This window comes from Labeo rohita, unplaced genomic scaffold (genome assembly GCF_022985175.1).
Source record: "Labeo rohita strain BAU-BD-2019 unplaced genomic scaffold, IGBB_LRoh.1.0 scaffold_30, whole genome shotgun sequence".
Classification (NCBI taxonomy): Eukaryota; Metazoa; Chordata; class Actinopteri; order Cypriniformes; family Cyprinidae; genus Labeo; species Labeo rohita.
Genome location: NW_026129217.1, coordinates 1,825,526 through 1,838,934, shown reverse-complemented (window position 1 = coordinate 1,838,934; position 13,409 = coordinate 1,825,526). Strand labels below are relative to the sequence as shown.

Below are 13,409 nucleotides of genomic sequence, written 5' to 3'. Positions count from 1 at the left end.
GGAGTACTCTGGGTTTGGGCCCAGAGCACTCAGGACGCTAAATAAGCATACTTTAATGCTGTATATCTGATTGCATGTACATTAACTTTCAATGAGGTAAAATGTATTAAATATTCCTCACAGAAGAGATGACTGGAGAAATTTAAACCGCTGTGCCTCAGAACTGCAGTAAGAGCAGGGAAAACAAACAAACAATGAAAAAAAAAACATGGCCACAAAACCATTACAGCCCCAAAAGACTTCATCCCTAACACAAAATGCTATTCAAGCTTCATTTAGCCATGGTGTGTCTTATGAAAACAAACTCAACATTTAGACTACTTCACTGAAAATCAGAGATATATATTGTATATTGCTATTCAGGCTAAAAATGCTAAAATACATGATTTATGGTCCATATCAATCATCCATACTCTTAATGAACATGAGATGAAGTGCAAAATTAATTTACTCTTGGTTACTATACTGAAATATAAACATGTTACAAAACTATGTTTTAATTCATGACAGCTTGACATATTAAGTTAAAATAATTCACTACATAAAGTCAACTTTAAAAGGCTATGCAAATTGTTGCCTGTTGTGATCCAAGATCATACTGTTCACTTTTTCTTGCATTTAATGCATCAAGGATGTTTTGCCGAATTCTGAAGCTCTCTAAATGACTCCAGTGAAGACTAAATCTTTTGTGCTAAAGAAAATGTCTGAAGATGTTTAAATTTTTGTAAAGATGACAGTTGATTTGTATGTCACTGTATGTAGAAATGCAGAACAGAAATCTTTATGGAGACAAAGGAAAAGACCGACTCTAAAATGAGTCTCTATGACAAGAGAGGGGAGAAGGATGATGTTCATAACCAGAAAACGAGAGCATCTCCAGACCCCAGTTGCGTGTCTATGAAGAGTTCTAGATCAATGCACGAACCACTTAAGTTCAGTACTGGACCAGTGACCTTTAACCCCAGGTGAGATGATAACCAAGCAGACAAGAGACACGACTGTGACTTAATCATCAGTCAAAAAAAGAAAACTTCTTAATTAATGATGTGTTTATCTCAGTATCAGATCAAAGGAAAGTGAGACAGCATCATGCCAAGTCTCCAGCTGCGTGTCTATGAAGAGTGCTAGATCAATGCATGAACCCCTTAAGTTCATTACTGGATCAGTGACCTTTAACCCCAGGTGAGACAATAACAAGTGCAGACAAGAGACAGGATTATAACTTATTCATCACTGATAAAAAGAGGTGATCTTAATTCATTATGTGTTTATCTCAGTATCGGCCCAAAGGAGCGTCAGACAGCATCATGTCCAGTATCCAGTTGTGTGCCTATGCAGTGTGATGGATCTACACATCATCAGCCTGATCTCAGTGATGAAGCCGTGCCCTCTGAGCCTTTGTGAGTACAAACATATAGGCCTACTGAACTGCTGCAGGCTGCAAAGCTGAAGGCACATTATCTGGTTTAACCTCATCACAAATGTGTTTGCTCCATTATAAAGAGCTGTCATCTGAATATGAACCAGATTCATCCATCACTGTCATCAGCCATCAAAAAAACAACAACACCAACAAAAAACGGTCAACCACTTTTTGAGAAATTTGAGGTGAATGGCTTGTTTGTGGTGCATCATGTTATGAATACAATTTTTTTTTACAGTTGAAACCAAGATGGACAGACTCAAAGGATTTTTACTAAATGTCACTTACAGAATTAAGCTGGTTCCAGCTGATCTGATTTGTCAGTTTCTTAATTAAAATAGTCTAGGTCTGAGATGTTGCTCTACTGAAAGGTCATTCAGCTCATACTCATTCATTGTGTTGTTGTTCTTGTTTCTGCTGTGTGGATAGAGATGATAAGACCGGAGCCCTGCAGCAGGATTCTCACCAACCAGTAGATGGTGAACTACAAAGAATCAAAGACCAGCACAAAACCAACATGAAGAACAAGTATGAGAGATTATTTGAGGGAGTCAATCTATACGAGACTCAAACCCTCCTGAACAGGATCTACACACAGCTCTACATTATAGATGGAGAGATTGAAGGAGTGAATGAAGAACATGAGGTTTTACAGATGGAGAAAACACCAAGAAAAAAACACTCACAACACACTCTAATCAACTGCAATCACATCTTTAAAGCCTTACCTGAACCAGGATGTAAGGAAGAAGACCAGATCAAGACTGTTCTTACTAAAGGCATCGCTGGGATCGGAAAAACCGTCTCTGTGCAGAAGTTCATTATGGACTGGACTGAGAGTAAAGCCAATCAGGATGTAGATTTCATGTTTGTGCTTCCATTTCGAGAGCTGAACTTGATCCAAGATCAAGAGTACAGTCTTCACAAACTTCTGCTGGACTTTCATCCTGAGCTTAAAAATCTGCACTCAAAGATTTATGAGAAGTGTAAAGTTGTGTTCATCTTTGATGGTCTGGATGAAAGCAGAATCACACTGATTTTTTCAGATGATCAGAAAGTTTGTGATGTGACTGAGATTTCATCAGTGGGTGTGTTGATGTCAAACCTCATGAAAGGAGAGCTGCTTCCCTCTGCTCTCATCTGGATCACCTCCAGACCAGCAGCAGTTAATCAGATCCCCTCCAAATACATTGACCGTATGACAGAAATTCAGGGATTCAATGAGCCTCAGAAGGAAGAATATTTCAGAAAGAGAATTAGTGACAAACATCAAGCCAGCAGAATTATCTCACACATCAGAAGAGCAAGAAGCCTCCACATAATGTGCCACATCCCTGTTTTCTGCTGGATCTCATCCATTGTGCTTCAGAAGCTCCTGAATGATGATCTGAGTGCAGAAATCCCACAAACTCTGACTGAAATGTACATCCACTTCCTGCTGATTCAGATCAACATGAGGAATCAGAAGTATGAAGAGAGAGATCCAGAGAAACTCCTGCAGTCCAGCAGAGAAGTGATTGTCAAACTTGCTGAAGTGGCTTTCAAACAACTGATGAAGGGCAATGTGATGTTCTATGAGGAGGACCTGTTTGAGAGCGGCATAGACGTCACTGACGCCTCAGTGTATTCTGGGATTTGCACTGAGATCTTTAAGGAGGAATCTGTGATTCATCAGAGGAAAGTCTACAGCTTCATTCATCTGAGCTTTCAAGAGTTTCTCGCTGCTTTCTGTGCATTTTACTGCTATTTAACACAGAAGCCAGTGCAGTTTCTGGGATACAAACATGAAAGGTACAGATCTGAGGAAAGCTCTTTGAATGAGCTGCTAAAATCAGCAGTTAATAAAGCCATTGAGAGTAAGAATGGTCAGCTGGATCTGTTTCTGCGGTTCCTGCTGGGTATATCATTAGAGTCCAATCAGAGACTCTTACAGGATCTACTGACACACACAGAGAACAGCTCAGAGACCATCAGAGAAAACACAAAGTACATTAAAGACAGAATCCAGGGAAATAATGATTTCTCAGCTGACAGAGCCATCAATCTGTTCCTCTGTCTACTGGAAGTGAATGATCAGACTCTGTCCAGAGAGATTCAGGAGTTTGTAAAATCAGACAAAAACTCAGGGATGTATCTCTCTCCAACCCACTGCTCAACAATCGCTTACATGATTCAGATGTCAGAGGAGGTGCTGGATGACCTGAACACCATAAATACAACACATCAGATGAGGGGAGAGGAAGACTGATACCAGCTGTGATCAACTGCAGAAAAGCTCTGTGAGTATTTGCAGAACCTGATTTTACCAAGTACAACATGTTCCTGGATCAACATCTTTGTTGACCCGGGAACAACATTGTGATTAACCAATCAGGTTTGCAAAAACAGTTTATAGTTTTTGTGAAGGTTTAGGCTTTCAATTAGTGTTTGGTGCTTGTACATTAGTGTCATTTATCTATCATTTCCTCTGATTTTAGGGATTACTCATGGGTAAGGTTAGGTTTAGGTTTAGAGATATGGTCAAGTTTAAATTTCTATATTAAACTTAACATTTTTAGATCTAACTCAGCAAAATCAGGACATGCGTGAGTATTCATTCATGCCATTGCAGAAAAAAATATTAATCTGTAGTTGAGACTCAAACTAATCTATCAAATTGTAACCCTGTTTTTATTTATATAAAACTAATTTATTTCTCAAATAAGCATTGAAAAAGAATATAAGCAGACAGTAGAAGCGCAGCAGTGGGGAACAGCACTACTCGTTTTAACCGCAGTGCAAGGACCATTATTAAGCCCGACCCGAAATACCTCATATGGCAAAAAAATATATTTTTTTCCGGCCAAAATATATTTGAAATATATACTAAATATATGTTGCAAACAGGGAAACTCAATGAAATACATTTTTGAAATAGGAAATATATTTAGTTTCAACCTTCATATACAATGGAATATATATTTCCATTATTTCTGGGGGAAGAAAAAGCATTTTCTTGGACTAAAATATTGGTAGAATTTATATTCACATAAATATACTTTAAAAAATATATTTTTGGCTTAATATTTTTCAAATATGATAAATTCTTCCTGTGCCTCCCTATGTCCATTTTTGAGTTCTGTGTGAAATTTTATCAAGTTGGACGTTTCTTCTCTGTTTTTTTGTGAAAAAACAAAACAATAAGCATGTGAATACCAAAACATCTGCAATTGGAACAATTTTCTGAGAGAAGTGTTGCATTTTCTGACAGAATTGCAAGGGTACTAATATTTTTGACCATGACTGTAATTGTGCGTGTAATCGAATGCGTTAGGTGACTGCCCCCTACTGGAAAATTACATATTAGACCGTGTTGTACATTTTTTTTCAAGTTAAACTAACAGCAGTTGAACATTTCAAACACAAAAACCTAACTAACCCTTACCCCAAGATAAATAACAAAAAAAAATGACAAACAAGAAATGACAAAAAAGAGCAGTCATACTAAACAACGAGGATGTCTTTGTTCAAACACCCCTTTGTTCAAACACCCTGAAACACCCCGAGACTGCACCCTCAGATTCCAGTTTTGCACCCTCAGATTCCAGATTTTCAGATTATTTCAAAATATTGCCCTATCCTAACAAAACATACATCAATGAAAAGTTTATTTAACTTTTAGATGTATACTTTATGACGTTTATGATGTATAAATCTCAATTTCAAAAAATGTACCCTTATGACTGGTTTCGAGGTGCAGGATCACACTTAGTGTTTATAATGTTTGTAAATGTTTTGTTAGATTTCCTGTTATTTAATATACATAAAAAATTATGTAATTGTTTGCAATTACAAGGTTAACGGGGGGGCTTTTGATGTAAAATAAATTTTTCTTTCATGAGTTTGCTTTCTCATTTTGGCTGGGTTACATTTTTCTGTTGTAAACTCTAAGGGCAATGCTTCTAAACTGGGGTGTTTCTAAGGGTGTGATATTAAAAAAAATATTTTCTGCCTCCACATTTGTCAATGTACAATCATAAATATGATGTGGTTGGCAGCATATAAATGATTCATGAATAACGTTAACCCTGTTATGTTGATTTGTGTGCTCAGATCTGTGCTTGTTTCTATGTTAAACCCAAAACACACTGCACGATTTTCGTCTGGCCCAGACGAAAGATTGGCATCGTGAAACAATCATGGCAATATCTGTGATAGTGGCTCTTAATTCATGGTACTATGTCTTACAGTGCAAGAGGTTCAAAGATGCAACCAAAGATCATTTGCTTACGATCATTTTCTGGCAGTGTCAGAAATTCAGCCTGATCATCGGCTGAATGATCAGGCTGACACTGCTGCCACAACCCACTTTACTTAGCAGCCAATTAAAATGCCACATGAAATCAATGCGACATGGCACTAAAACTTAAAACTGCACCTCAAGCTCTTACTCCTTCCTCTTTTGCCACTTCCACTTTTTAAAGCATACATAAAAACTACAAAAACTGCCAAAGTGTGATTCATTATGCTCTTTTTGTTTACCAATAGCACATGCTGATGACATTTTATTCTTCTATAGTAAGGTGCATTGTAGCCTCTTAGTCAATAGGTGTCATCATCGTACAGTTTACATGCATGTCGTACCCAAGTTTATTAGATTCATTTTGCAGTGTGTAGAAGGCTTTAGACTGATAAATGAGGCCCATTATCCATTCATCACCACACCAATTAACATTGTTTTTCAGACTTGATTAGAAAAACTTGCTGCCTGTAGCATGCACCTTAGAATCCCCATCTGATAAACTTATTAATGTCATTGTTTGATATTTTCTTCTCTACACAGGCTATATGGGTGTAATATCACTGTTCAGTCTTGTCAAAGTTTGTCATCAGCTCAACAATCCTCAAACTCTGTCCTGAGAGAGCTGGACTGCAGTAATACTGATCTGGAGGATTCTGCAGTGAAACTTCTTTCTGATGGACTGAAGAGTCCATTCTGTAAGCTGGAGATACTGAGGTTTGATTCACTCTCATTTATTTATTTATGCATTTAATGCATAAACTTGATCACTAAAAATCACATTTGCAAAGACTTATTCTGTATGCAATGACATTTTGTTTTTCTTGTTCAGATTTTCCATATGCAATCTCACTGCTCAGTCTTGTGAGAGCTTTTCATCACTTTTACAATCTCCAAACTCTGTCCTGAGAGAGCTGGATCTAAGTAACAATGACCTGTGGGATTCAGGAGTGAAGTATCTTTCTGATGGACTGAAGAGTCCAAACTGTCAGCTGCAGATACTGAGGTTAATATATTTTCATACAATAATTAACAAAATAATAACACAATAAACCTTTACATGTTGTCACCAAATGTATAGCTGATGTGTTTTGAGTGCACTAGCACCGTTGTCCTATGGCTGCCATTGCATCATCCAAGTGAAAAAGACCATACTGAGAAAAGAGATCCTTTGCGTCGGAAAGAGTTTACTCTTTTCTTAGTTAACCCGAAGACCCAACCGGCTGAGGTGCATGAGCACCTAGTCCCTGTGTTTGCACAACTGATCTACATTGTAGTGATAAGCTTGCCCTTCGAACGCGAACCACAGAAATGGTCTTTGGCGCGGAAGGATCGAAACATGAAAGTATGCATCTTTCTGGTCGATCGCTGCAAACCAATTTTGGGGACGGACACACCTGAAGATGTGCTTCTGTGTGAGCATCTTGAACGGTAGTCTGTGAAGGGCCCAGTTCAAAACGTGAAGATCCAAGATCTGTCGTATCCCACCGCCTTTCTTGGGTACCATGAAGTAAGTGCTGTAAAACCCTGTCCTCATATCGGCTAGAGTGACCGGCTCTATCGCTTCCTTCGCCAGTAAATTTGCAATTTCAGCACGCAAGACAGGGGCATCTGCAGCCTTCACTGAAGTGAAGCCAGAGGAGAGTGTGAGTGAGGTCAGGGGTTGGCCTGTCCAACACCTCTCGTCCCCCTTGCAGTATATTATCTTGCTTTATTGGTTGTTTACTTGGTTGTATTGTGGAAGCTGAGGGGAGATTTACTCCCAAGTCAGAGCTGTTTGTTGGCCTTGCCCCCTCCTGAAGCCAACGCTTCCCATTTAAGTTGTTTTTTCTCTTTTGAACACCTTGTGATATTTTGTGAGCTACAGAAAGGCTCCCACGATTAAGGTTAAAGTTGTGAGAAGCTATTTGCCTGCTATGAAACAAACAGCATGGTTGGATAGAGAAATACAAGGGTGTGGACATTGCAATCATTGTGAGAATGTAACTAAATTTGTAGATGTCTGCACAAAGAAAATGTATTAAAATAGATCCTTTATAAATTGTAAGCGTACATATGTAATCTATACACTTCAGTGTCCTTTTAATTTTTGATGTGTCAAACTAAACATGGGTTGCAAGATAGATTATGGAATCATAAAAATGCAATTCGCACAAGAAACAAAGATTATTCAATATAGCAGTGCATTATGTGTCTGCATGAATCTACTTTAAAAATCATTGATTTGGAAACAGTGACTGGATCTGTTAGAAAGAGTGATAGACTACAAAGATGTTTACAAAGGGAAGATTTTGGGATATTTGCAAGTTAAGAGCTAAAATTTTTCCTAAATGAAGATTCAGACTTGACTCCAATTTTATGAAACCGTTACTAGTATTTTTTAATCATTATTATTATTATTATTATTTAAATTTCAATTTGAAGGCTGGAATACATCAGTGGATTTTTTTTTTTTGATGTATTGTTTTGTTTGTTTTTGATGTTATTGTTTTGATGTATTGTAATGTTTTTATTGAGATGACTATAGTGTGAATAAAGGCTTTTTAACTTTTAACTATGTCTCCTACAAAATAAAAATATATGTGTGAATGTATAAGTCCACATCAGAATCTACATTGTGCATGATTATAATATAAAAAATATAGTTACTGAAAGCTGAGTTTACCCACTTACTTAACCTTAAAAACCTGCTATCTGGAATACCCTCTGGAAATACAGAATATTTTGTTCCTGTTCTTACTGGAGTATAAATGCATCTTTTGACTTCACTTGTGTTATGTTGTGACTGAAAGTACACAAAATAACAGCTTATAGCACAAATGACTGTGTTGGTGATGTCTGCCAAAGTAATGTATTGTGGACTGTTGCTGTGTGTGTTTGTAGGTTGTCTGGCTGTATGGTGGCAGAGGAAGGCTGTCATTATGTGTCTTCATCTCTGAGTTCAAACCCCTTACACCTGAGAGAGCTGGATCTGAGCTACAATTATCCAGGGGATTCAGCAGTGAAGCTTCTCTCTGAAAAACTCAAGAATCCAAACTACAGACTGGACAAACTCAAGTATGTTAAACAGAAATAGTTCTCAGGTTTTATTATTTAAACTCAGTGTCTATGTATATCTACATGAGTCTAGGAGTTTCTAGAGGATGCAACAGTGTAAATCATTTAAAGAGCACTAGTCTAAGCCCTGCTGCAGCACCACAAACACCAAGATCACTGTTTTCATTTAAACAAAATAGCTTAAATAAGAAGCACTGGCTTCAGGAGGAGCAAAGCCAAATCAACAAAAATAAAAGTCTGTAACTTTATTTTTGTTTCAAAATGATCCAAAATCAATATTTGAGTAAGTACATAACCAACCAGTGTTCAAAACTGTCACATTACTTTAGCTCGACTCACAACGGTTAGCTTATGATAATGTTTTTTAATTTGAGTTGTACTGGTAAGTTTTCTCTGGAATGTACGAGCATGCCTCGGCGTCATTACGTCACCAGCTAGTAAGCTATATTGCTACATTATATCGCATATGAGGATGCTACATCCTGGATTGTTTATAGCCTTTTCTCACAGCAGCTGGAATAATTAAATTTATCAATTTGATGGTAATGTTTTTTTTTCTAAGGCACATTTATAAAAGCAATTTATATGTCTTATTAAACTATGGCCTAATCCTTGCTTAATCTAAGACCTGTCTGTGAAACCAGGCCAAAATGTTAAAGTGCTAATTGTTAGTGATTAGCACCTAGAGCTTGATGGTGACTGAACAAACTCAGGTTTACAGGATTAGTTTTGAGTTGACAGTACCAAACCAATCCAGTCTGGCTTTGTTGGCCATGACGCCAATCATCAGCTTTCTCTGTCAACTCAGACTTTGATCCTGAGTTCATGGAGCGAAAATCAATAATTTCAGAAATATTGTGAGAATTGTTATATTTTAGCAGTTTAAACAACAGAGAGCGACAATCACAAACAAGTAGCCTTAAGCAATTAACTAAATAATTTGCGAAAACATTGTTTTTTTTAAAACATCATGGATGGACAGAATGGTCCTGAGAGCGCTGTACGAGCTTTAGATTGGCTCGTTAAAAACCTCAAAACGTTTTTTACTGACAAGACTCACAAACGCTGATATTCAGATTAAATTTATTTAAAAAAAAGTATTAAATTTTTTTAGTAAATTTATTTTTTAAAAAAAGAAAAACGTAGCCATTTATCAAAAGTGTTTAGATGAGATTTTGTGTTATCTATTGTCAAAAGGAAAAAAAAGGTCCTTCTTGCACCATGACTGGACTTACAGTATTTCTACGTTTCTGTCAGAATGAGACAGTAAAATTCACCTGCCCTATTGATAATTTCCCTGCATCTGAAGCAGATGTTGATTTCATGGTCTGGTTTGAAACTCAAACATGTGTCTCACCTCTGGAGTTTCTTCACGCTCTTGTGAAGTACAGGTAGAGATGTTACTAATGCAGCTCTGTGCTTTAGAGAAGTTCGGTCTCTGTGATATACCTGGCAATAAAAAAAAAGCTAAAGAAAAAGAAAAGAAAAAAAGTTCTTCTAGTACGAATCTAGCATGTTGTAACATGTTGAAAATGTTTAAAGCACATTTACCATGTTGTTTTATATTGATTATCTTCTTTTCATAATCATTGGACGACAAAACTATAATGAATTATAATAATTATATTAATAATAATAATTAATATGATTTTGTGTTTGTTCATTGACTGAATATGACTCTGTGTGTTTTATAGTGTGAATCATGGAGGAGAATCCAGGATTACAGAAGGGCTAAAGAAATGTATGTTCACAAACACACATGCACTCATGCTTGCACACACACACACACACACGTTGGCATCTGTTGTTTATGGGGACTCCCATAGGCATAATGATTTTTTAATTGTACAAACTGTATTTTCTATTCACCTACACCAACCCTACCCCTAAACCTAATGTGACACAAAACTTTCTACATTTTTACATTAAAAAACAACAACAACAACAACACCATTTGAATGTTTTTTAAGCTAATTGAATTATAGGGACACAAGGGTAAACTTCATAAACTATTTCATAAACCACACACAAACCTGTACAACTCAAAGCTTTACTGATTGTTGTTGTGTTATAAATATATTTGTTCTTGTGTTCAGATGGCTGTGATCTCACACTGGATCCAGAAACAGCAAACACGAATCTTATTCTGTCTGAGGAGAGCAGAAAAATTAAATGGGAGTCTAACCATCAGCCGTATCCTGATCATCAGGACAGATTTGATTGTGTATATCAGGTGTTGTGTAGAGAGAGAGTGTGTGGACGCTCTTACTGGGAGATTGAGTGGAATGGGATGAATGGTGTGCAAATATCAGTGTCATATAAGAGCATCGGCAGGAAGGGAAATGGTGCTGAGTGTGTGTTTGGATATAATGATCAGTCCTGGATTTTGTACTGTTGTCAAGCCGGTTACTCATTCAGACACAATAATATTGAGAATAATCTCCATGTAAAGCCTGTACACAAAAGAACAGCGTATGATTATAGTAGAATAGGAGTGTATGTGGATGAGAGCGCAGGAACTCTGTCCTTCTACAGCATCACTGACACAATGAAATTCATCCACACAGTCCAGACCACATTCACTCAGCCGCTCTATCCTGGGTTTTATGTTTATCCTGGATCATCAGTGAAATTGTGTTGATGAATCAGAATAGATTCTTCCCTTAACAGAGTATTACAGAGACTCTTCATTACATTGCTGTATCAGTGAAATGTCAAAATAAATGTGTCATAAATCCTTGCTTAGACAGTAAGATCACTGTGTGTGTGAGTCATGCTGAGTGACAGTGTGATCTGTCCTTTTCTCAATCTACATTTTATTTCAGTGTCATATCAATTATTTGTATTAGTTTACTATTAAAATTACCTAATGTGTGATCAGGGTGAGCTGACTGGGCATCAGTTCATCAAAAAACTAACATCACCTCTTCAGTACTGGTCTGGTGTTTCCACACTGTATCTCCAGTAACAAATTTTTACTGATCCTGCAAAATGAATGAATAACTTAACTTAAAATATTACATATTACAAACACAAGCAGTAACGGAACATCTCACTCTTCAAATGCAAAAAAGAAAAAACAACAACGTTATTTCTAGAGGTGGCTGATATAGTGAATGTTATTGGTGGTTATAATATCGATTATATACATTAAACATTACAAGATCAGATTCTTTTTGTTTCCATTTTTCTTTGATGAGGCAGTGGAGATGAGACAGAAAGTGAGAGGGAGAGTGGGATCGGTAAAGGTCCACAAGGCAGGATTCACACTCAGGAGGCCCGAGGCGCAAACGCACCATGTGTCGGTGCACCGTCCACAAGGCTATTGGCGCCGACACAAGATCGAAATTTTTAAATTTTGTTCAGTAGCGTTAAATTGAATTTTAAATATTTTATTTAAAATAAAATATAGTATTTTCAGCAGCCAAATTTCTTGGTCCACACACGCGATCACATCGATATAAGAATGCAGTAATGTCATAGATAAATTACAGGACACAATTAATAATTGATTCACTTACCGAGTCCATATAGCAAAAACTGCTGGGTTACAGTGAAAGGCGGACAAATATGGAAGCAGATTAGACTCATTAATAATTCACGCAAAAGACACGATGCACACATGTGTGTCCCAATTCACATGCATGAAACCCAATTCACGTGCACGAAAAAAAAAATATATATATATATATATTCACAAAATAAGAATATAAATTCATAAAATAAAAGTTAATACAATTTTTAAGCATGCAAGATGAAACAATACACCTTTACTAGGCTAGTTACCTTAAATGAGACTATCAACAGCTGTCTACTATCATAACTGGAACTGATAACTGACTCGCGCTGATGACGTAACGTAAGGTAGGAACGCCCACAGCAGGTTATGATTGGTCGATCGACAGGCTCAAATCTGATTGGCTAAAGAGTACGAGTGACCCGCGTGGGAGAAGTTTACTGCCAGGAAAGTCTCAAAAACACACACGCAAGTCTAAAAATGCACACGCAAAAAAAAGGCTATTCACACACTCACAATCTGTGATACACTCGTGATTTTTAAAAATTGTTGTACACAGTTGTAAATCTGTGAATTGTGTTTTGCAATTTGTGAAACTTATTTTATGAATTTATATTCTTATTTTGTGCACGTGAATTGTTTTTTGTGAATATATATATATATATTTTTTGTGCACGTGAATTGGGTTTCATTCATGTGAATTGTGACACGCATGTGTGCATCATGTCTTTTGCCGGTCAGTTTTTTTTTTGTTTTTTTTTTCGTAAGATGTATTGTTTTTACATGCAGGCAGCTTTTATCTCTTGCAAGATGTGAATATTCGCCCAATCGGCGATGGCCGGCTGGTTTCGAGATGGGCCGACCCAATCAGAGGTTGCGCGGACGTAATCAAAATCTGGCAAGAATGTCAAACAGTAAGTGCAACACAAGCTAATTGTCAGAGATGGAAAAAAAGGAAAGGCGGTGCCGAAAAGCTCAGAGAAAGCAAAAAAGGGCTCTAAAATCAGACGCTGCCAAATGCATAAAATTAACTGAAATATTCTCAAAAGGTTTAAATTCGGCTGCTGCATCGGAGGACAGTAGCGTGGTAGAGGAGGTAAGAAGAAAACAGAAAATATACTAAATTATACTAA

General features: G+C 37.0%; 1 protein-coding gene across 1 annotated transcript; it reads left to right on the top strand.

Annotated features, from left to right (window-relative positions):
- Positions 1-915: 915 nt before the first annotated feature.
- On the top strand, positions 916-11,400 carry LOC127160166 (protein NLRC3-like). Its single transcript, XM_051102814.1, is given in 11 exon segments — positions 916-965; positions 1,060-1,182; positions 1,278-1,400; positions 1,853-2,051; positions 2,169-3,627; positions 3,630-3,702; positions 6,246-6,419; positions 6,535-6,708; positions 8,586-8,759; positions 10,454-10,500; positions 10,856-11,400. Coding segments are annotated over 11 exon segments (3,141 nt in total).
- Positions 11,401-13,409: the final 2,009 nt, after the last annotated feature.